The 23,748-nt window shown below is 44.1% G+C and overlaps 1 protein-coding gene across 11 annotated transcripts in view; it reads right to left on the minus strand.

The window, feature by feature from the left end:
- The window catches only part of mcf2l2 (MCF.2 cell line derived transforming sequence-like 2), a gene marked incomplete at its 3' end in the record, with an annotated part of 122,008 nt that overhangs the window by 8,134 nt on the left and 90,126 nt on the right, over positions 1-23,748 (minus strand). For 4 of the 11 annotated variants that reach the window (XM_080771238.1, XM_080771237.1, XM_080771243.1 and 1 more), the window contains exons 25-31: positions 23,615-23,693; positions 17,639-17,684; positions 17,389-17,486; positions 7,148-7,222; positions 6,108-6,218; positions 5,391-5,500; positions 3,219-3,334 (exon numbers count right to left, since the gene is read on the minus strand). In XM_080771238.1, coding sequence (XP_080627364.1) covers positions 3,219-3,334; positions 5,391-5,500; positions 6,108-6,218; positions 7,148-7,222; positions 17,389-17,486; positions 17,639-17,684; positions 23,615-23,693 — 635 coding nt within the window. Of the gene's footprint in view, positions 1-3,214; positions 3,335-5,390; positions 5,501-6,107; positions 6,219-7,147; positions 7,223-17,388; positions 17,487-17,638; positions 17,685-23,614; positions 23,694-23,748 lie in introns of those variants that run through there. The other 7 variants (XM_080771235.1, XM_080771234.1, XM_080771236.1 and 4 more) reach the window with 6 other exon arrangements.

The following is a 23,748-nucleotide window of genomic DNA, read 5'->3' on the forward strand; positions in this document are numbered from 1 at the left end:
CTCTCTCTCTCTATCTCTCTCCACCTTTTGTTTCCCTCTCTCTCTCAGCTGCCTTCATGGCTTCCAGAAGCCTATGCTTTCCTAGCAAGCCAATATTGCAGTGAATCGAAGGACGGGGAGGGAGATGGAGGAGCAATGAGTTGAATAAAACAGACCTATTTATCATTCATCCGAATGCATTGTGTTCTCATTGATCTGGAACTCCAGACTGTAGAACTTAGACCATTCTCTTCGCACTTTATGTCTTCCTTTCATTAATATCTCCCAGCGCTTTATCAGGGTAATGTTATGGTGAATGAAATTCTAATCCCAAATGAGGGGGGGGGGATTGAGCCTTTAATCGCTGCAGAGAGAGAGAGAGAGAGAGCAGCAGAGTTGTTATTTCGTTATACTAATTTCCCCTCTCAGGCTGCACTGATTAATGTGGGCCGGCCTCTACTGTACATGGACTGTAAACCAGGGAAGTTAATGCAAATGCACAAGGCCCACAGAGAGCGGTGGAGGCAGGCAAAGTGGAAGCTGCCGTGATAGATTTGTCATTTGGCAAATTGTCATCTTCTATTCCATATTCTGCTCAAGTTATAAAGTACGTGCTAAATAACTTATCTCAAGTATCGAATGTAAAAAAAAAAAAAGCATTCAAGTTTTAGGATGCAATTTGAACGCCTGGGAGTTCTATCTTGATGCATTCACATCAAATGGTTATATGTTAAAAGGTTTTGTTAGGCTGGCTCGCGGTGCACTGACAATGTGCATCTGATGGCCTATTTCTCCTGCCGGCTGGCTTGCATTGTGAAAATGATGTTGTGTATTTTGTTTTATGTGGGGACAGTGTTTGAAAATTAGCATTACTGCTAAATCCGGTGAATTACATATGGAAATAAATACACATTATGTAGGTTCATTAACACATCGGATCCGTATGACGAGTATACTGTCCTATGAATTAATAATATTAATCTGTCCTGTCTAAATACACAAATAAAGTAAAGTCATACTGTACTGTAACTACAATCCTTTAGTGAAGAAGTTGGGATACGTGAACTCCCGTATTGTAAGCTACCTTTTCAGGGAAAAATTACAATGTTTTGCTTTATGTTCTTTCTGCTTCATGGTAAAATCACTGTTCCTCCTCTGTGAGAGAGGAATAGTGATTTGCCATGCGTGTGACTGTGCAACAGAGGGATGCCGCTAATCAACGCAGCGCAACTTGCATGTATATCATTTTAATTTATCAGAATGACAGCTGGCGCAGTCATGGTGCTCTTTGAAAATGGTATGGTCTGCAGAGAAAGTACTATATATATATATTATATATATAATGTTATCTTAGGTTTACACAATGGAACGATTAAGGCATTTCAAAGAGCCTATGCAGTATGCAGGTGTTTAACTGGGAGCCTATTTGGAATTTTATTAGGTGTTCCAAGTAGTTAAGGGCATGGACTAAAGTGTCCAATTGACCTTGTTTGGACTTCCCAACTGCAGTACCGTTTAGTTTGTTGTCTTTTGAGAGCCTAATACCTCATTCACTGTAAATGAACTGAAAGAATGACATGGCCTTGTTTTCCACAGCTTTCTCACTGTGACGGGAATAGACTGTGGCCCAGTTTTAATGGAGGTTATTCCGTTTTTTAATGGAGGGTGATTGTGGCTGGGGCATTAATGGTGCTACTCCTCGTAATGATACAATAAATACATCAGATTTTTATAAATGTACACATAAATTGAAACCGCGCCAAAGAACAAAAACAGCAACTCCTCACAAACAATGCCATGTTAGAATGTCATTAAATGAGACATTAGACCAGTTCTGTCTGGATCCCCCCCCTCATTATTACTGATGATGAGTGAGACACATTTCACTTCATTAGACGGCCAACTGTGAGAATCAAATAAATGGGATTTAACAAGCTGAACTATCAATGGATAAATGCAGAATATAGTATACGAAGTTGGGTGGACAAAATAATACATTTAAATAACACATTTACTGCCAGATTTGAATGAATTCATATTCTTCCGCCACTGCCGGTGGTTTTTCACGCTGTGTTGAATGACAGACGATCGTCTTTTCTTTCACGCGGAAATTGAAATAAAGTTTGTAACCACGATCATCGGCTCCTCAGTTATGGGCCGTGAATAAAGCTCCTTTTGACCAAAAACGCAACCTGGGAAGAGAATCGGAGATATATGCTTTTTTTAATTTCCGGGTATATCGGTTTCCTAGCAAGCTGGAACAGTTCATACGTTTGGTCGAAGAGCGCGATCTAACGTAATCAATGAAAACCCTGAAATGAAGAGGTATATCTTCTCAATGGCAGTGAACCGTTGGATTTCAAATGATGAGATATCTCGTCAATGGCGTCAGTTTTTCACAGTATGTTGGTGTAATCTTCCGAACCAACACTACCAAGTACCAACTACAGTTTCTCAGAATCGGTCCTATAGTCAGCGTAAAACTGTGCTCCGATTGCTAGGAAGCTGTGCTTGAACAACATGCAGTATATGTCCAATGAAAATATACTGATATATATTCTTTTTATGGTGTGTGATGTGAAATGAGCTTTAGTCATATTCCATCATATTCAAGTGCTTTTGGAGAGAAACGAGTCATTTTCAGTAATAGGCATATAAAGGGGAGATGTGTGTGTCTGTGACTGTGCCCAGGTGATGGTGGCCGTTGATGCTCATCAAGGAAGGCAATTATGTTTCAAAAGTAATGCTACTTCTTTTGCAATGTAGTTAAAGATTTTTTTTTTTAAAGCTCGGGGGGGGGATAAATTATATATATTTAAAAAATAAATAAAAAATGTTTAAAATATCGTGAAAAATCGTATCGTGAACCTCATATCGTGATATGAATCGTATCGTGAGTTGAGTGAATCGTTACATGCCTATTTATTAGTGTTAATTCTTAACTTAATACGGTAACTAAATAGCCCTAATAGTCTAGCTAATGCATGGCAAGAATAAACAAGACACCTATACGAGTTACAGCAACAATGTCTTCATCGGGGCGACACAATGGTATTCCCACAGTTCCTATTGAACAAAGTATGACTAATGAGCAAATGGCAGCGTGCTTAATTGCCACTGTGAAGTGCAGCGCTATAGGCTGACATGGGGGAGTACCGAGTGGGGCGGGCCAATGGGGCCATGTTGATTGATCGACCTCCAGAACGGTGCAACGCTGCTGCGAGCCAATAGAAACTCACCAGTGTCCGTTCTCCGCCTCTTCCAGGAACTGCACGAGATCACCTGACTCCAGGGAGAGGTCCCTGGCCGCACGAGACTCGTAGGTCAGCTGCACGCGGAAACGACCACTGTCACCCTGCCAAGAGGGAAAAGAGTTTGAGTGTGCGTGTGTGTGTGTGTGTGTGTGTGTGTGTGCGTGCGTGCGTGCGTGCGTGTGTGTGTGTGTGTGTGTGTGCGTTGGAGCCAGAACGTGTGTTGTGTGTCTAATATGCCTGCTCGCTTTTGAGTGTGTGCGTGTGTGTGTGTCTCTGTGTGTGTGTGTGTGTGTGTGTGTGTGTGTGTGTGTGTGTGTGTGTGTGTGTGTGCGTTGGAGCCAGCACGTGTGTTGTGTGTCTAATATGCCTGCTCGCTTTTGAGTGTGTGTCTCTGTGTGTGTGTGTGTGTGTGTGTGTGTGTGTGTGTGTGTGTGTGTGTGTGTGTGTGTGTGTGCGTTGGAGCCAGCACGTGTGTTGTGTGTCCAATACGCCTGCTCCCTTAAAAAGCGTGCTCCCCAGCTCTATACATCACACAGATTATAATGGTGATGGAAACCCTGACGCGCCCAATAGACTCGCAGCGCGCCGTAATCCTCCTCTCCTCCGCTTCCTCCTCCTCCTCCCTCGTTCCTTTAAATGTCAAGTCGTCAGCGCGCTGCGCTAACGAGATGAGCGGTGCTGGGAAATAATTACTGCTGCTGCTAGAGGGTTCTTCCTTCAGAGGGATTGGACGAGGGATTTAACTCATTTAGACCCGAGGACCATTCTACTAATGTCTTCTGAATCCTGACAGTTTTCTGAAAAACCTCATGTTTCTGTCAGTCGTTCTTGGACCCCCCCCCCCAAAATATATGTAATTGGCTGCCGACCCCCATCTGAAAATATGTTGTTCCAGGGCCCCTACCAGAAGCAAATATTTTAGTTAAAAGTTAAAACGTTCACTTTGAAAGAATATATATTCAAAGATTTGCACCACATTTTCACGATATTTCAAAAATAGCGGACCTACAAGCTCGTAGCGCGGCACTCGGTGCCGCGCTATGAGCTTGTAGATCTGCTATTTTTAAGTATAACATAATGCTTAAAACACCAAAAAGGGGTTCCCGCCCAGAATGGATTAAGTTGGAACAAGAGGGGAGCGAGGGATGAGTGGACACGGAGGAGGGGATGGATGTTGAGCTGGTGGGAGAGAGGGAGGGCTTCTCCTTTGACATTCTATTTGATTTGAAATCCGTCTTGGGAGGACATCGGCCCCCTGAGAGATGCATCGTCTCACTTTAGAGGTGGTCCTTGATTTATGGCCGAGCACGGAGGTGGTGCAGCTCGGGTCAAGTCAAGTCAAACCATCAACTCAAACCATCAAGTCAAATCAAATCAAGTTAATTTCATTTTTTTTTACATACAAAGAAAACTCGATATGCTTCACATTAAAAAGACAACAAAGATGTTGACAAACTGATAAAAAAGCATTGGGGCATGGCATGGTTCCAATGTGGAATTAGGGGCTTGGCTCATCAGACTTATACCTCTTAAACCTTTATTACCGTTTCATTTATCCATATCTCATTTATTTTTGCAATATTGTCTGCATGGGCACGTACATATCCATATAATTTACACATTACATTTTCCGCCTAAATGTTATGAAACATATTTTTGGGGTTGTACTATACATTAAATGAATAGTTTTAATATAGATAACCTTCACACAAGCTCATCAGCACTCTACTTTCTCAAAAGCGCCCACAAGCAGCCTAATATACAGTATAGCATAGAACACTACTTGGAGACATGGCGACACACCTCAAAGTGCAGGGTCATCCATTTTTTTTTATCTATATAGGGATCGCCCTTGTTGTTTATTCATTCAATTATTCATTCAATTATTTCATGCATGTACTTTGTGTAATTGCATACTTTTCCGCTATGGTAGATAATTGTATAGAAAGGCCCAGCCAGGGACTGGGTCGTATTATACAATGCAACGGTTTGCAATGTTTTTTATAACTTGACACATAGTTTTTTTTTTGTATTGTCCCTGTCAAATAAACATGAATAAAATCAAACTATTGCTCTTTTTATAGTTTGGGTTTGGAACAAAACCTTCCAGCAGGAGTGGAATATGGAGCGCTGCTACTGTTAACCTGAGTTACCTACATTCTTATTGCTGCCTTCCTCTTCCGAGGAGTTGGAGAGCTCCTCGCCGCTGGAGGGGATGGTCTCAAAGTCCTCTGTGTCCATGGAAGGTAGACGTCGCTGGCTCCACCCTGGAGGAAGACAAAGCACATCATACAATTATGTTGGAAGTATTGCTTGCTGCTACAGTTATAGCAGCACACGGCTGGCTGCCACTTTACACCAGAGTGGATTTCCAAAAGGCGAGGCAAAGTGAACAGAATTTCAAGCTGGCGCGCTTGAATGCAAACGAAAAGTCACTTTGAGCTTTCTTTTTGAATGCATCAGCAAAACGTGAGCCATTTTTTACAACAGCGTATGTTGAAAAGAGTCCAAACAGACTCCCCGTTGCACGACTCATCAAAAATACTTCCAGGGAAAATTCCAAACACAGACGATCGAGTCTCAAAGAAAAGTTAAAGCGCTAACAACAGACTGCGTACAGAATGCACAAAAGAGAACACGTCTGCCCCTTTTGGTCTCCATTTGAACACAATTACAAAGAAGACTGTAGATCAAACAGAGCTGATTGTGCTATTATGATGTATTCCACACCAAACGCCAAACAATCAAATTACACTCCTTCAACTCACCAACTTTCAATTTCATTTTACAATCATGCAAACGAAAGAAAAACAAACAAGACGACACCAAATAGACAATCAATGTCTGTAATGAGGTTCCTCTCCTGGATGTTACCTGGTTGGGAGGTGGATCTTGGGACAGTAGCGTTGCTGCCGACAACAGCAGGGGTAGCACTAGCGATGCTTTGACGTTTCGCCACTGCGGCCATAGCACCACGCAACGTATCTGGGACGAGAGCAACACTCTGTTCATCGGTGCAATGCTCCACCATTACAACATCATCTCTACATACGTATCAGCGACAACAAACAGGCAATCGGGGGACGGCGAAACGAATCCACAATGCATTCCACACTGACACGAGCAGTTCAGTTTGACACATAGAGTAAAAAAAATAAAAATGAAATCAACCAGGGAGTCCGAGAGTTATAACGATCTAACTCAACTCAGCTCGGCATTCGGCAACACAAATAAACACACCAAAAGCCCACGTCTCAAACAACACAGACACGTCAAAATCCACGATTGACAGGCAGTCTGTGGTCCTTGTTACTCATGCTATGTTTGCATTAAACGCACATCACGTCACACGACGGAACACTACCTGTACAGCAAGAGCACAACAGAGCAGGCAACAGACACACATCGAAAACACACTGCGTGCTTATTGCTGAATGCTGATGTACAAATATAGTGCCAGTAGTGGAAAAAATACTTACTGCTATTTTTCAATAGCTAAAGTATAACATAATGCTTAAAACACAAAAAGGGGTTCCCGCCCAGAATGGGTCAAAAGAAGAGCTCGGCGTACCTAATATAAGAAAATGTACTAAAGTTGCTTTACACCACTGCTGAATGCTGATGCATTACAAATATAGTACGACATACACAAACATACACAGGAGCATGCACACTCACACAACTTACACACTCCCACTCACATCATGCCATTCACAATACTGTGTACTCGCAATACACCCACATACCGTACATGCAATAACATTAGCAAACAACACTGATGATCACCATTATACCAAAACAGCACATCTCGGGATTGATCAAGCCACAGAATGGAGGGCGAGCGAGCAAGCAAGCATGCAATGAGTCTGTGCATCATATACTGTAGTACTGTATATCTCTGCATGCCTCTGTACCTTCATAACCAAAGGGAGTTGGATCACTCTTTATCTCATGTCTCTTGGGCTTAACGCTAGAAGACAGGGGACCTGCTGAAGGAGATGCATGCAAGGACCCACATATATATCAGAGTTAGTGAGTTAGTTCATCAGAAGACAACGTTTTAAGAGGAAAACATGAACAGCATTGCAACTTAAAAACACCTAAGAGATCGTTGTTCGGTTCAGTATCGTCTAAATATGATACAAAACAAGGAAAAAGGGTGGGAAAATGGAGGGGCAAAAGGCATCACGAAACAAGTAAATAAAATCTTAGAACCAAAGATATATGTATGCACGGATACATCACAGACAAGTGGAGCAATGTGTTTATTTGGAGGTTTTAGGCAGCACAGTGAGTGCACTGTAGCAACAATAGCAATGAAATGCCCATTTATTCTATCTATACTTGCCAGCCCATATTCACTATAATATGTCCTTCTAATTCCTTCTCTTTCTTTCTTTCTTTCTTCGGTTAGAATGAGCATTTCATCTATATATTCTGACAGTGAATTGAACTTGCTTTGAATGTCACCCCATGTTCCAAATGTCAGCTTATCAACATTCCTATTTCGTTCTCTTTCTATTTAAAGAGAACAGTTATGTCTATTCAGCGGTGTGTGTGTGTGTGTGTGTGTGTGTGTGTGTGTGTGTGTGTGTGTTTTTTCTCTTCTTTCTGTTACATTGTTTAGCTTTTCGGCAAAGCCTTGATTTCCTCAACCCATCTCATACATTTTAAGTCAATAAATGACGAGGACTTAATGAGAAAATTGCTTCTCTCTCTCTCTCTCTCTCTCTCTCTCTCTCTCTCTCTCTCTCTCTCTCTCTCTCTCTCTCTCTCTCTCTCTCTCTCTCTCTCTCCTGAATTCAATTAATTTCTTTGTTGGCATGGCCATCCAAAGACAGCATTACAGAGACAGTGTTCCTAATAAAAAATGCCATATTAAAGCTATAGTGAAACGATTACATTTAAATGGTATTTCGACTAGTAATAGTATAAATTAAGCCTGTGATTTTTTTTCTGGTTTAAGAAACCAATTTCAAGGTTGTTTTTACGTTAGCCTGGAAACCATGCAGACAAATCTGCCATTGTAAAAAAGCTCTTGTGATTGGATTCTCTTGTGAGTTATGATTGGATTTCACTCCCTCCCGAGCGGTGAGGGACCAATCAGGAACCAGTATGCAAATATGGTGCCGGTTCCACACAGACAGATCCCAGACTATTATCTACGCAGGTGACATTAGTCTGGCCATGTCGGGCTAATTTTACGCGTTACATAAGTTCCAAATGAAGACAGCGAAAACGTGTGTGTGTGTGTGTGTGTGTGTGTGTGTGTGTGTGTGTGTGTGTGTGTGTGTGTGTGTGTGTGTGCATGTGCGTGCGTGCGCACAGATCCTCAATGAACTTAATAGAAGAATGTGAGAGGAAGGAAGGGGTAGACAAACAGACGGAGGTAGAGAGAGACCAACAGACAAGACAAAGGGATAAATTAAGGGAGGGGGGGGGGGGGCAGAGACCCCCCGGTACCTTTTGCACGTCGTGTGGCAAAGGAGGACGAGGAAGAGGAGGTGAGAGAGGAGGCAAGAGAGAAGCGACGCGAGACTGTCGTTTCCTTAGCAGCAGGTTCTGTAGCCAGCAGGTGTTTATAGGAGGAGAGAGAGAGAGAGAGACCCAGAGAAAGGGGGGGAGGAAGAGAGAGAGAGAGAGAGAGAGAGAGAGAGAGAGAGCAAGGGGATGGGTGAGGACAGGCACACGGAGCATATAAGAGTTAGGAACCAGAAGAAACCAGATCACTCAACAATGAATCAATCAATGTTCAGAGGAGAAGCTTATTGGTTGAGGACAGGAATGTGTCAGCAACTTTCTCTCTGTAAAAGTCACACTTGTGTAACTTCACTTCACAAGTGCCCAACCTAGACAGAGTAGTGCTTGAATCCAATCCATAGCCCAGCGATCTAACAGTCTAAGTATCGCTCTCATCGATTTGGGTCATAAGCAGCTCTGAGGAGGAGGCGGTGTCGCACGGAGGAGCATTGTTAAATGGGAAGTTTATTTATTTGGCAGGCAGCCATGACGAAGGCACCTGCCATTGACCGCCATTGATCTCCATCTGGTGGGGGACAGTGAAGGAGACGCTCGTATGAGTGTGTCCGCAGCTCTACAACCTGATGTAGAAATTGTCATAATTATTATGGTCACGTCGCTCGCTGAAAATGAAAGATTTTCAAGACAAAAATGAAACTTGTAAGTTGCATACTTACACATGCTACACATACTACACATGTATGCTGTTAGTTAGAGGGTATGCACATGCATAAAGTGAATGGCAAATCGAGTGGCAAAGTGAGTGGCAAAGTGAGTGGCAAAGTGACTTTAACGTCGACTTTTCTGTTTGGATGTATGGGCTGTCAAGGCCAGAAAGTAGTTTTTTGCCACTCAGTAGGCGTTCCTGCATAACGTCACGCGCATACCCTCTATTCCAGATAAAGACAATGTTGTGTTTGCCAGTGATTCATCACATTGTATTATGAAATGAAACAATAAAACTCAATGTTTCCCCGTGCCCGAGGCCTAACTATGCCCCCACACCACCCCTGGTGCTCTCTCATTGTCTCACTAAGGTTGGCTTGAAAACGGCCCTGACCACTACAACATAAGGTGGTGTCTGGAATCAAGGACGGTCCTCCTCCAAAAATGTTAATACGCTTCCAAAATGTCAAGATGGCTTGAATATTATAGTGGCTGACATTTAGCGCGGCACTGTGCTGGGGAATTTAGACCTGCTGTTCCCCAGCCCATGCAGATATCACCCCCCCTCTCTCTCTCTGTCTCCCTCTCTCTCCGTCTTACCTCTTCTCAATGTTCTGTCTCTTTCCTAAATTGCAGGTTCGGTGGCGAGGATTGGTCTCAAATAGACATTACTGACATACATAGAATAGATAAAGGCCTGAATGGGGAGGCGCGGAGGGCGGGAGACGAGACGTGGCCTTTATGTGGGTGACGCAGCGAGGTCAGCACGATGACAATGACAATGACACCGCCACGTATTGGAGGAAAGAGGAAAGAAGACACTGCCGCAGGAAGCACGGCTTCCAAGATACGGAGACGTGAAAGTCACCGGCCAAAAAACGACTTAAAACTAAATGAGAACGGTTTCTTTTTTTTTTGTAGGAGCGTTGAGATGACAGCGATCATTCTCGACGTGACAGAGGATAATTGATCTATACTGTGATTCTATGGTGAATGTGTCGAACGACGACAAAACTGACACGGATAGTGACGATGATGATGATGACAATGAAGAACCATGACGTTCATGGTGACGACCACAATAATGATGGTGTTGGTGATGAGGAAGATGACAGTGAGAACACTGGTGCCAATGGTAGAGATGAAGATGATGATGATGGGGGCACGCTGGCACAGTCTGTAGTGTAAATGATGATGATGGGGGCACGGTGGCACAGTCTGTGCTGTCGCCTCACAGCTAGAAGGTCCTGGGTTCGATTCCCGCTGGGGGGCGTGTTCTCTCCTCCGCGCCATCAGTGCCCATACCAGAGGCAGGGTTGGCGAAAGGGCCTTTCTGTGTGGAGTTTCTGTATGTTCTCCCCGTGTCCCCTAGGGTAGGTACCCTCACAAAAAACATGCAGTAATCCTGGTCTCTAAAACTACCTCCCCGTGGCCAGCCGGGGCGCCTGATGGAGGGGAAAGGAACTGGTCGGAATAACGTGTTCCTTCCACGCGATACGTTCGGCCGGAGAAACTACCCCCTGTCAGGTGAAAATGAGCAGCTTGGACTCCTCATGCATAGGAGGAAGCATGAGGTCAGTCCTCTGCCCTCCCCAGGTTGGCAGAGGAAGTGTAGCGCCCAGGAATACATTAGATAATTGACACTGGGTGGAAAAAACGGGTTGCAAAATCGTGGTATAAAAATGTAGAAAAAAAGAGAAGAAGAACATGATGATGATGATGATGATGATGATATAGACAGGGTTTTGAACGATGACCAAGACTGCAGCACTGCACGGTGGTGGCGTTGAGGCGTTACCTGCTTGAAGAGACCTCCTATTGGACAGTCCCTGCAAGGTGAAGCGCTTCCTAGCGTTAACGGCCGTGTTTCCGGCTGAAGCATCGGCTGAGAGAGGACAGGGAGAGAGGTTTAGTACAGGAGCAAATGAAAGGAAAGGTATTAGTAGCAGTGTGCTAAACAGAGCGAGGCACAACGATGAGCCACTTAACACAAAGGCCAAAATTGGAGAAGTTTGGTGTGTTGAAGAAAAAAATGGCTGGTTTAAAATGTAGTAGACCAGTGGTATAATGTTGGTGTCAGTAACGAAGGAGAACATGCTGTCCCCATACTGTATATCCTCAGGGACCAGTGAACATTCAATTGGTCCAGTATCACCGGACCGTACACTTCCACAGTGTAGTGTTGGAGATGTGAGTCATGTGTAAGACAAAGCCATGTTAGTCCGGTGCTCTCCCCAGGTTGGCAGAGGGAGTGTAGCGCCCAGGTTTACATTAGACAGATTGACACTGGGTGGAAAGAAATGGGCTACACAAATTGTGGGATAAAAATGTAGAGGAAAAAAAAAGAAAGAAAGAAAAATACACATTACTTTGTTGGTGTCATGCACCGAAAACAGACAATGATGTGAGCTTGTAGATCTGCTATTTTTGGTGTGCAACACCAAGGAACAGTCAAGTATACATCAAGTTCAAGGCAGGCCACCGAAAAAAAAACCTAAATATACAATGCTGTTCTAAGATGGGAAAAAAGAGAACCAGAGAGTATACCAATTATTCATTGGTTTAAACTTTTCATCTATCCATCCATCCATGAAACTTTTATTCCACCCAAATAGCCTGCGTATATCTGCCTCGCCTTCTGCAACTCCTCCCATCCCTAAGTTCTGGTGTGCTGGCGCTCTGAAAAATAATGGACTGGTTCTGCTCCATTTGTCTGTCTGTCTGTCTGCCTGCCTGCCTGCCCCTGCCTGCCTGCCTGCCTGCCTGCCTGCCTGCCTGCCTGCCTGCCTGCCTGCCTGCCTGCCTGCCTGCCTGCCTGCCTGCCTGCCTGCCTGCCTTAGATGGACTCGGTTGGTTCTTAGTTGGTCACTCAGCGTCCCCTGAATGCAACGACGGAATTAAACAGCCCTGAGACAGTTTAAAACAACAAAGGCTGCGTAGGCCGATATAATTGATGTTGCTATTGGAGCCGGTGAAAAGGAAAAAAAAAGACTCCCAGGAATAATTCAGGATTAGTTCAAAAACCCACAGTCTGCTGAAACAGCAAATTAATATGGGATTTCATTGTTACACCAAATTTGATGATTTATTGTATTCTCTGCAATCTCTTCGACCGGGCTCATCTTTGACAAGAGCTGCAATTTTAGACTTGTGAAGTGAAAGAACATGGAAATTCAGGCTAGACAAAAAGGTGAGAGGCAGGTTGAATGGCAGAGTGAATTTCATGGAGTCTGGAAGATTCAGACTTCGACTACACTGTCGACTTGTTAAAATGAAAACAGTGTTTGCACAAACACAGAGCTAACAAATGGCGCAACACTCTCTTAGCCAAAGGAACAGGGTGGATACACTGTACTTATTTGTGATTCTGGCTGACAGCTCCATAGGGATGTGGTTGGTTATGTCAGGACTCATCTGTGGGTCACGGACCAAGTTTTCCCATTTTCCCATCAAAACTATTGTCATTATGCCATTTTCCTGATTTCGCCACACACGTGTGTAATCTTAAAACCACATGCCTCCTCTGATACACATGGAATCTTAAAACCACATGCCTCCTCTGATACACATGGAATCTTAAAACCACATGCCTCCTCTGATACACATGGAATCGCCTGCCACTTATTCTCACCTGCCAGCAAAGAGCTACAATGGCAGGATGTAGCATTGTAGCACATGTGGAAGAACAATTCCTTTCCTTTCCCATTCCTTTTAGTGGACTATTAAGAACCTGTGCTGAAAAATGCACCCTGAACATCCTGTAGAGGAGTCGGTAGTGCAGTGATAAAGAATGGCCTCTTGGCTTCCCTCCTGCAAACATGGCCTATTGTGTTCGGTGAACTATATATGTGCTACGGAAGATTCAAACCAAATTTGACCCTGGCACTGACCCAAGCCCCTCAATGCCCCCTTTGGAAAAAATAATAAATGGTCCTAATCTGAGAGTTCCATGTCCATTTATAGACTTGCAACAAGTCAATAGTCTATCATTATGGGTTTGTCAGTGACAGTTTTCTCAAGATTGAATAACATTGAAAATGCCCTAACGTTAATAAAACGTACAATGTGAAGAAAGAGACAGGAAATGTGTGGACAGAGAGCAGTGCTACCCTTTTAAATTCCAAACTATCTGTTTAAAAAGTTGACGCTTGGGGCAACCTGATAGCAGAAAGTGGAGAGCATACATCGGCTCTGATGCCTGACAGCGAATCCGATGTTTGATTTCTGGGCTGGGAGGATCATTTGCTGCACATCATTCCCCTCATCTCTCTCCCCCTTATACCTGTCACTCTCTACTGACTTTTGAAGAAAAAAAAAGGCATAAAAATAAACAAAGTTGATGCCCCTGCTATTGCAGTCATGCATCTATATCGGGGTTCAGTGTCTCCTCCTCCCCGCAACGCAACGGGGGAAACAGGGTTTCCAGCTGTGTTGTCTATCAAAATGTGCTCCGCTAGAGCAGTGGTCCTCAAAGGCTTTCATGTCAAGGACCCGCAAATCGACATTTATAAGCCCACGCACGGACCTCCATTTGAAAGAATGACCCCCAGAAGAGAAGATTGTTACAGCTCTAGCAGTGATTCTCAACCATTTTAATTTCAAGGACCCCCAGTTCGATATGAGCACCCATTTAATGGCATTCATATCCCTGGGACCCCAGATGTTAATTGAGCAAATGGACCCGTTGCGATACAAACCCTGGGGTTCATTCGGTTCCTAACTATCTATAATTTAGCTGGGGGGACCCCCTGGAACTCCCTCAAGGACCCCTATAGGGATTCCCGGACCGCACTTTGAGAGCCAATGTGCTATAGAGCTAGTCCGTATAGCGGCTGAAAACGTCCCAAACGTCCCGGCGCATTCCGCCCACGCCTGGGCCCTTTAAATAAGCCTCTATATAGCCTCATAAGCTGAGGCCTTACTCTCTCCATGGTGGCCACATAATGTGTCAGCTGTGATTGATTTTCCTTCTGGGACGGTTGATGTATGCTCCTTTATGAGGAGTTTGTGTTTCAAGGACAGGCCTCGCCCCTCGGTCTCTCCTGCCCTGTGGCGGATTAGCTTTCTAACTGCCCATAATACCACCATCATCATCATTACCACGCCAACAGTAACACAGAGGACACGCAGGGAGCGTGGGTAGGAGAGAGACAGACAGAGAGACTTAGGGAAAAGTTCAGGGTGATGCAATGTGATGACACGGTCGGGGGAAGGCTGTGGAGAGAGAGAAGGAGAGAGCGAGCTATAGGGAGAGAGATCGAGAGGGACTGATCACCAGTCTACTATAACAGTGCAGGTCTTCAACCTTTTTCATATCAAGGCCCATTATGTTTTCAGCATTTGAGCCACGGACCACCATTTGATGACATTTAGACTTGCTGGCCCGTTGGATAGGATTTTGTCCATAATTCCATTATCCAATTATGCAGACTTCTTGTAAATTAATTAAATAATGCAGAATGTATGAACAATGATTTAACTCTTGAGAGCGTAAAAAAACCCCCAAAAAAACCTTACACGTCATTGTAAGGTTTTTTTCTCTCCATCATTTAGCTGGGGACCACCTGGAAACCCCTCAAGGACCACTGGTTGAAAACCACTGTACTATACTGTAAGTAGGCATATACTGTACTTTCTGTACCAATGGAAATTATATTTGTATTTGATTCCATGCTCAGGTTTTGGTCTTACTAAATTCCTACACCAAATAGGGCTGCAATGCATTTTTTGTAAGGACCGCAGGCGCAAAACCTATAAATGCAAATGGTGACTGATGGAGTTAGTTTAACAATGAACATGTCAATTGCAGAGCAATCGTCCCTCCAAGCTAAGGGATGTACTCTATGTTTGGTTCGCCTAACACCAGACTAGCTTGTGCTAAAAGAACTGGAAATTATCTCCATTTCAACAAAAAACGGTTATAGGCACAAAATAGGCCATGCAGTTGATCTACAACGGCTAGTTAGTTTTCAGGATGTAACATTTTAGTAAGGGGTGCTACGTGGTAATTGCTACCCTGTCACAATAAGCCATTTCATTGGCTCATACTAGGACAGAGTCTTAACATTACAGCGTTCCCACTGTAATATTAAGACTGCATCCTAGTATACGGCTCGCTCTGTCAACAACTTCACAACCTTACATCTCCTGGTACAAACATGGCAACCTCACGCCTCCAACATCCACGCTGCACAACATTAAAGGAATGTGGTGGAAAGGTGTGTACAGTATGTGATATTTAATGCATATGCATGAGTATGAGTGTACTGTACCTGTCTGATCAGTGAGAAGCACCATACAAACTGTGAGGTGTCTTGTGTGTGTGTGTGTGTGTGTGTGTGTGTGTGTGTGTGTGTGTGTGTGTGTGTGTGTGTATGGCGCTCCTTTCTTGCCGTGTGTGTGTGTGTGTGTGTGTGTGTGTGTGTGTGTGTGTGTGTGTGTGTGTGTGTGTGTGCGTGCGTGTGCTGCGTGCGTGCGTGTTAAACTTTTACATTTCAAGGACCTGTAAGGGTGCATTTGGAACCCCCATAAGGAACGAAGAAAGAAAGAAAGAAAGAAAGAAAGGCAGAAGAGGTGTTTTTCTTGGAGACTGTGGGAGTTGACTGAGGTGCACTCCTCTTGTCACCTTCACTCAGCCTTGGCTTCACACACACACGTCACACACACACACACACACACACACTCTCACTGCTACTCGCAGGGAAGCGGCACGAAGGAGCTCTTACTAGCGTGAAATCGCACCTGCTATCTCATCCGCCACTGTGGCAGCAAACCTGGTGTGTGTGTGTGTGTATGTGTGTGCGTGTATGTGTGTGCGTGTATGTGTGTGCGTGTATGTGTGTGTGTGTGTGTGTGTGTGTGTGTGTGTGTGTGCGCGCGCGCAATGCTGTGCACACGCGCACGAAATGCTGTGCACACTGCAGTGCACACTAACATAATGGTTCACGAATCAATGTTTGCAATGTGTGTGCGTCCAGCCGTCCAATGTGTCCGGCAGTACGTCTGTCTCTTCATATACCTTTCAATGCCAGTGAACACTGAAGGGTCAGCTGATATAAGGCCTATCTGTAAGGAACACATGACGGTCACAGATACAGCCTGTTGAGAGAGAACTGGACCACATGGTGCAGACCAGGGACGTGCAGAGAGTGTCAGAGGGGCAGGGGCTGAAATCCCGTAAGAGGGCACTTTTGAACAAAAATAAATAAATAGCGAAAATAGCAGATCTGTGTGTATACGATATACGGGGGGGGGGGGGGGGGGGAGCAATTCTCCTGAAGGCTGCCTTCCAGCATAGCATGGATAGGAGAGGAGTGGCATTTTGCATTTCTTTCACCATGTAGTTAAATGCTACATTCGTGGTCTGGAGAGGGCAGTTGTTTTATAGACGGCTAAAAGGGCAGGGGCTGAAGCCCCCTTTGATGTCTATGTGTGCACGCCCCTGGTGCAGACAGTAGAGCGTGCCAGAGAGGACCTGTGTCATTATGTCAACCTAGAGAGCCAGGTTCTTCTAGAGGTTCCATCCCAGTATAAGCCCATTTAACACTTCCAGTGTCGCCGGACTTTTTCAAAATAAAAGCCGCTAGAGCGCCCAGCAGATGAGACAGATTTTACTCTGAAAAGCCCCGGCCTTCCATTACCCCCCACCGGGAGGTATAATCTTCGTGCTGTCCCATCTAAAGTCTCTCTAGAAGCCTGTATATTCCAAATGAGATGCTTGGTTATGTCAGAAATGAGGACAGAATCATTTGGCACTACCATATATATAGATAAAATAACAAAGGTTTAATAGAATGGAATTGTTCAATTGTTTTTTGTTTTGTATCTTTCACCTTGTTTGGAAGTTATGGTGACGTGGTGAGAGTCATGGATTTTCAACCAAAATGCATCTATATAGAATCTATATAGATGCATTTTGGCGTTCATAGAGCTAAGAGATTTTTTCCCTTTAAAAAATGTGACCACTCACCTCTCTTCTGTCTCATGTTGGGGCTGGGATTGGCCCTCTTGAAACACGTCTCTGGGCTTGACGAATCAGACTGCCTCAGTGCCATCTTACGTACATTCCTATTGGAACAAACAGGCCGGCCATTGCCAATGAAAGGGTCAGAGTAGAAATATTTTGAAAAGGTTCATCATCTGTTATGATTATGAATGATGAACAAGCATTCATCAAGTACACTTTTTAAGTTTGCGTGAGGTTTAATTCAGTTCCTTGCCTCATGGGGCCACTATAGATGCTCTCAGAGATCTTCTGACTGGCTTCTGGGAACACATAAGAAAGGAGAAAAAAAAAAGATTAGATTGATAAGGTTATGTTTTCATTTCTTTGTTTTAAATTTTATTTCAATGGGTTACAAAGCAGTATTGGGTTTAGTGTCTTTCTCAATCTCTGGGATTCAAGACTTCAAGGGAAAGGCCATTCTGCTCAAAAGTAAAGTTTCTCGAGTGTCGTGTGATTTTGGTACAATCCATATCCAACGACAAGAATGTTTTAAAATGGCATTGATGTCTGAGTTACAAACAACTATGATCGGTTGACGATTTGGCATTCCACTTTGCACAACAACTTTCGAGTTTCGAGTGTCCAGAGTCCAGTCCAGACTATAATAATGACAGCATAGACACCAGAGAATTTCAATGACTAAAATATTACAGGCTTCAAAGCCTGTATACGCTGCTTTTATTGACCAGCAGCAGGAAATCAATTTGTGCCTCCGTAAAGAAGAGAAGACGAGGGAGAAATATATTCCCACCTCGACAGTTACAGTCTGGGATTTCAACTCATGTCTAAACAACGAGCTTCATAAATGAAACCTCAACAATATTTACCCCGGCTGAGGTTTCTGCTGCGCGAGAACAAATCCTCTGGAGGAGTTAAAATAAAGATAAGAGTAGACACTAAGGAACTACAAACCAAACCACAGAGCTAACAGTATACGTACACCTGAGATAGCAAGTTCTGTCAGTGATTTCGTTTGAAACCGTCTTGTGTAATACAGGCTCAGGAGGAGAAAAGCATTTGGCAGACGTAAAATATTCTATTCAGCTCAACAGCCATTTTTTTTTATGGAAAGGCTATTGAAATTCAGAATAGCTTCCAGGCTTTGCTTTCTCAGAAAGGAAATTCTGAAGTGAAAAGTGCATACAATGGGGCTGGGCCACATCAATAGAGCCTGCATAAAACACGACTACCTGGTGAAACAAACATGGTGGTTACTGTAAGTTATGCCACCTGGCCCAAAGAAAAAAAACACTTGCTCCTCTACAATGGAGTTAATTAATATAAAAAATAGTACTAATAAAACGGGGCGCTCTCGAGCTGATTTTGGTACACCTGGATATAGGTTAAACACAGACGGACACTGGTCCTAATGTGCTGCGTCAACACTCACAGTTTAGTCACGCCAGAAGGAGTATATGCACAGTTTGCGCATACTATCCAGACCAGTATTGCATACTATCCAGACCAGTAATGCATACTATCCAGACCAGTATTGCATACTATCCAGACCAGTATTGCATACTATCCAGACCACCAGTATTGCATACTATCCAGACCAGTATCGCATACTATCCAGACCAGTATCGCATACTATCCAGACCAGTATCGCATACTATCCAGACCAGTATCGCATACTATCCAGACCAGTATCGCATACTATCCAGACCAGTATCGCATACTATCCAGACCAGTATCCACTGTTTCTAACGCGAGTTTCCCCAGAGCTCCACTCAGACTGGAGTGCAGGGCCGGCCACGCAAGACCATACAGTGAGAGTAGTCTCGCGTTACCAGACTGTTGACTCTCGCAATTTCCAAAAACGGAAGAGCTGTCATGAGTAAGCGATAAAGCGGAAGTGATCGAGCCTCCTCCCCACTCCCGTCTTTACAGTCACGCAAATGTATTCTAATATAAATAGAAATCATCTAAGCATATATATAGCTTGTTGCTAAATACAAAAATAATATGTCATTTTCGTGAACGGAAATGGCAGCTTCCGTACTCAGCTCATGGGGGCTATAGTTCCAGACTCAATATAGCATTGGGAGATTGTGGAATAGTTGTCTGAGACTACAGTGAGAGGGACATGTCGAGCCCACAAGGACCTTTCTGCAGAAAGCAGTGGGAGGGACTGTGACTTGAGTGTTGAGTGCAGCACGTCATGCCAACAGCATATTCTATTGGTTCTACGGCGTGCATCAAGTGACCAGACTGTCAATGGGACCATCCATCCATTGTCTTTTGTTCCTTCATTCTTTGAATTTCCCTCCCTGGTTCATTACTGCTATAGAGCATCACTAGCTCCCTCTGTTCTTATCCTCTACTTCACTCTCACCTTGCCTTAAGTCCTTACCTTAATTCCATCTGTCCTATATAATACACACCATCACCATGACACCACTGTTTTTTTTCCACATCTCTCTCTCTCGCGCATGCACACGCGCACACGCACACACGCACACACACACACACACACACACACACACACACACACACACACACACACACACACACACACACACACACACACACACACTTCTTCTCTCTTCCCGACACTTTCAATCTACTTCTCCTTTTCCCAGACCAATTTAATTCCCTTTTGTCTTTCTCTCTTCACTTTCTCCGTCTCCTCCTTAAACACATGAGTCATGGGTATGAATCACAGACCAAACGCACGCACGCACACGCACACGCACACGCACACGCACACGCACACACACGCATGCATGTGCACGACGCAGAGTGGAACAGTGGCCGATTGATGCTTACTGGCAGAGAGATAGGATATAGAGATAGGATATACAGAGAGATAGATTATAAATATAGGATATACAGAGAGATAGGATATACAGAGATATGCCTGCATGCCAGAGAAGAAGAGAGGAGGAGAGAAAGAGAGATACACTATGGAGAGGACAAGGAGGGAGAGAAGAGGAGAGAGAGAGAGAGAGAGAGAGAGAGAGAGTGCTATTTCACTGTGTTTGGGTGAGATCGGGTTTGACATTATTTATACGATTATGTGCTATTGGGTTACAACTCGGATGGGGCTGAGTCTGCTCTACCGAACTTCGCAAAGTTCAATGCGGCAACTTGCTGCGCTTTAGGGCCGCTCGGTGGTGTCTCTCGTGGCTCAAGTTCGGTAGAGACGGCACCCCGCCTCCTTCACAGTCTATGGGGAGGATTTCAGTGTCATATGTACGGATTGTGGGTGTTTTCTACGTGTGTATGTACGGAAATGCCATTTCCGTACATACAGTACATACACATGCAAAGGGTTGTGCGAGGACAAGCAGGGAGAGGAGAGAGGATCGGGCAGAGAGAGAGAGAGAGAGAGAGAGAGATAGAGCAGGAGAGGCGAGGACAGGAAAAAGGAATGTACAGCAGTGGTTTTCAACCGTTTTCATTTCAAGGTCCATTATTTATTGGGCATTTGAGCCACGGACCGCCATTTGATGATATTTCGTCTCCCTCTCCCAGACACAAAACTAAAGAATATTTCGTTATCGTCGGATACAATTTTGTCCACAATTCCAGCGGTATTGATGTTGTGAATTAAGTTGTGCATTTCTTTGTAAATTAAGTAGCGCAATGCAGAGTTAAAGATCTATAGGGGTCCATTTGGTTACCAACTCTTCCGTCATTTAGCTGGGGACCACCCTGGAGGCTGGAACCCCCTCATGGACCACTGGTGGTCCCCGGACCGCTGCTTGCAAAAACCACTGAAGTACAGTATAGCAGAGTAGGATGGAATGAACATGAGGAATGTGAAACGTGGATAAGAAGACAGATTCAGCTGAGGGGAGATGTATGTATTTACCGCTACACATGTTAACGGCAGGTGTGCATAGTGCTGATATCCGCACCGCTACAGGGCTGAAGTGGTTGATGTACAGTATGTTTTGTAATAATAATCTATGTCTATGTCTATGTAATCTATCTATCTACGTAACTAATTTAAGTAACTAGTAACTCTATTATTGATTCAACGTTTCGACCACTAGTATCTTCTTCAGGAGTACTATTTTTTGAGGGGCGCTAGAGCGCCTCCTATGTCCAGCCTTGAGGGTTTGTGTATACAGTAAGGATTGTCTTAACACAAACATTGACTAGCATTGACAATGAATGCCCAGCTTTGAGTGTTTGTGCAAACACAAACATTGAAGACGAAGGTGAGGACGCAAATTGTGATTGGCCGGAATGAGATGATGTATGATGAATCATCATTCATTGAGATGTACAATTTACAATTTAGGCATTTGGCAGACGCTCTTAATCCTGAGCGATTTACATTAAGCAAGAACAAAAAGCATGGCAATACATCACATACAGTACATAAAAAGTAGAAACATGCGTAAGCTAAGAACGTAACAGTGGAATATCTATATAATGAAACTATACATGGTGATAAGAGCCAGAGTCATCTAGTAAGAGAGTGGCGACACTAGCGTCGATAACCATTGTAACAATGGAATGCTGCTCATTCTGCTCATTGAGTGCAACTAGCTCATTGGGATAGTTCCAATGTTTGGAACTACAGCCCATAGGCACCCGCTTTGCGGCGAGATCAAAGCGTGTCGCCCACTCTCTTACTATTCCACTCGGATAATAATGAATTAATGAATTGCATTTTTATAGCGCTTTTCCAAGTGCTCAAAGCGCTTTACAATGGTTCATTCATTCATACATTGGGAGGTGAAGCGACGAACAGTCGGCGCCAGCGTCCTCACTTCCCACATTCACACACCGATGGTGGCGAGCTCACATCGACCAACTCATTGGAGGCAATGTAGGGTTCAGTGTCTTGCCCAAGGACACTTCGACATGTGGACAGGAGGAGCCGGGATTCGAACCGCCGAACCAGGGATCATTGGACGACCTGCTCTACCTCCTGAGCCACAGCCGATAAGAGCGCCCCTCACTTCACACAGGGGGTGATTTTCTTCCTCCTGTTTGTCTGGGCATGCACTATCATCATCCTTTGCTCAACAGACCACGGTCAACAGGGCTTGTGTGTCGACACGCACATACCCAAAGCAAGCAAAGCCTTCTTCACAATACAAGCAGTTCTGAAGAGTGAACAACAACTGGCTACACTTGTCTCTGCATCCTATTAGCAAAGATTCTACCATAACATGGAGGAGGAAACGATTGATGGAATGCGATTAGAACGGAAATGATGCTTTTCGACATTCTCTGTGCCGTTCACACAAACATAATATATGGCAAATGCAATTCTCCTGACTTGACGGTTTGCACAATAGAATGCCAAGTGTGTCTCCAGACAGTGATGGTGGCTGCCTCCGAAATGTTGATAAATATGCGGGTGACGTGACAATTTCCATTGTGCAAACACAAAAGTCGGTTCCTAATATGGAAATTCTGCACACGAGGCGCAATAAATCAAGTATGTCTCCCCTCCCTCCTTTTTTCTTCTTCTTGCAATGTTTAGCCTGAGAGAATATTGTATTTTCCAATGCTAGGAATTAGCGCTCTGTGCAAGGTGAGGCCGCCGTTTTATGGAGCGTTTATGAATCGTGGTTCAACGTATGACAACTAGTACTGTATGACTAGTATTACAATGTTATTGTCTTTTTTATGTCCAATATATTTGTAGTTCATAAAGTTAACATAAATATACCTAAATGCATTTGAAATTGAATAACAAGGTTACTTTTCAGCTGGAATCCAATTCAAAAATAGCAAAAAGTAAACAAGCTACAAGCTGAAAACGGGTCGCAGTGCGACACGGTATATGTCCCAATGCCTATATGTTACAGATGGATTTACACAAGGTATGTCTCAATGCCTGTATGTTACAGATGGATTTACACAAATAACCTGCAGTAGAGAGACCATTATATTAGGTAAGAGATGAGATAAAGATAAAGTGTTCATACGAAAGTACACAGAAGGTGAGATATTATCGTTTAGGTGCGTGTGTGTGTGTGTGTGTGTGTGTGTGTGTGTGTGTGTGTGTGTGTGTGTGTGTGTGTGTGTGTGTGTGTGTGTGCGCGCGCGCGCCCACTATTCACATTAGAATTCACTGGGGCAGGCAATGCGATCAAGATGAAAGGAGGGAGAGGGAAATAGAGTGTGTGTGTGTGTGTGTGTGTGTGTGTGTGTGTGTGTGTGTGTGTGTGTGTGTGTGTGTGTGTGTGTGTGTGTGTGTGTGTGTGTGTGTGTGTGTTACCTCTGCATGCCTCAAGCTGGCCCGTAAGAACTTTCCGGATCTCAGACACCCACATGCTTTTCACATCCATAGAGGAAGCCTGTAGATGGATTAAACACCACACACACACACACACACACACACACACACACACA

Source organism: Protomyctophum bolini (genome assembly GCF_963924005.1).
Source record: "Protomyctophum bolini genome assembly, chromosome: 8".
Taxonomy (NCBI): domain Eukaryota; kingdom Metazoa; phylum Chordata; class Actinopteri; order Myctophiformes; family Myctophidae; genus Protomyctophum; species Protomyctophum bolini.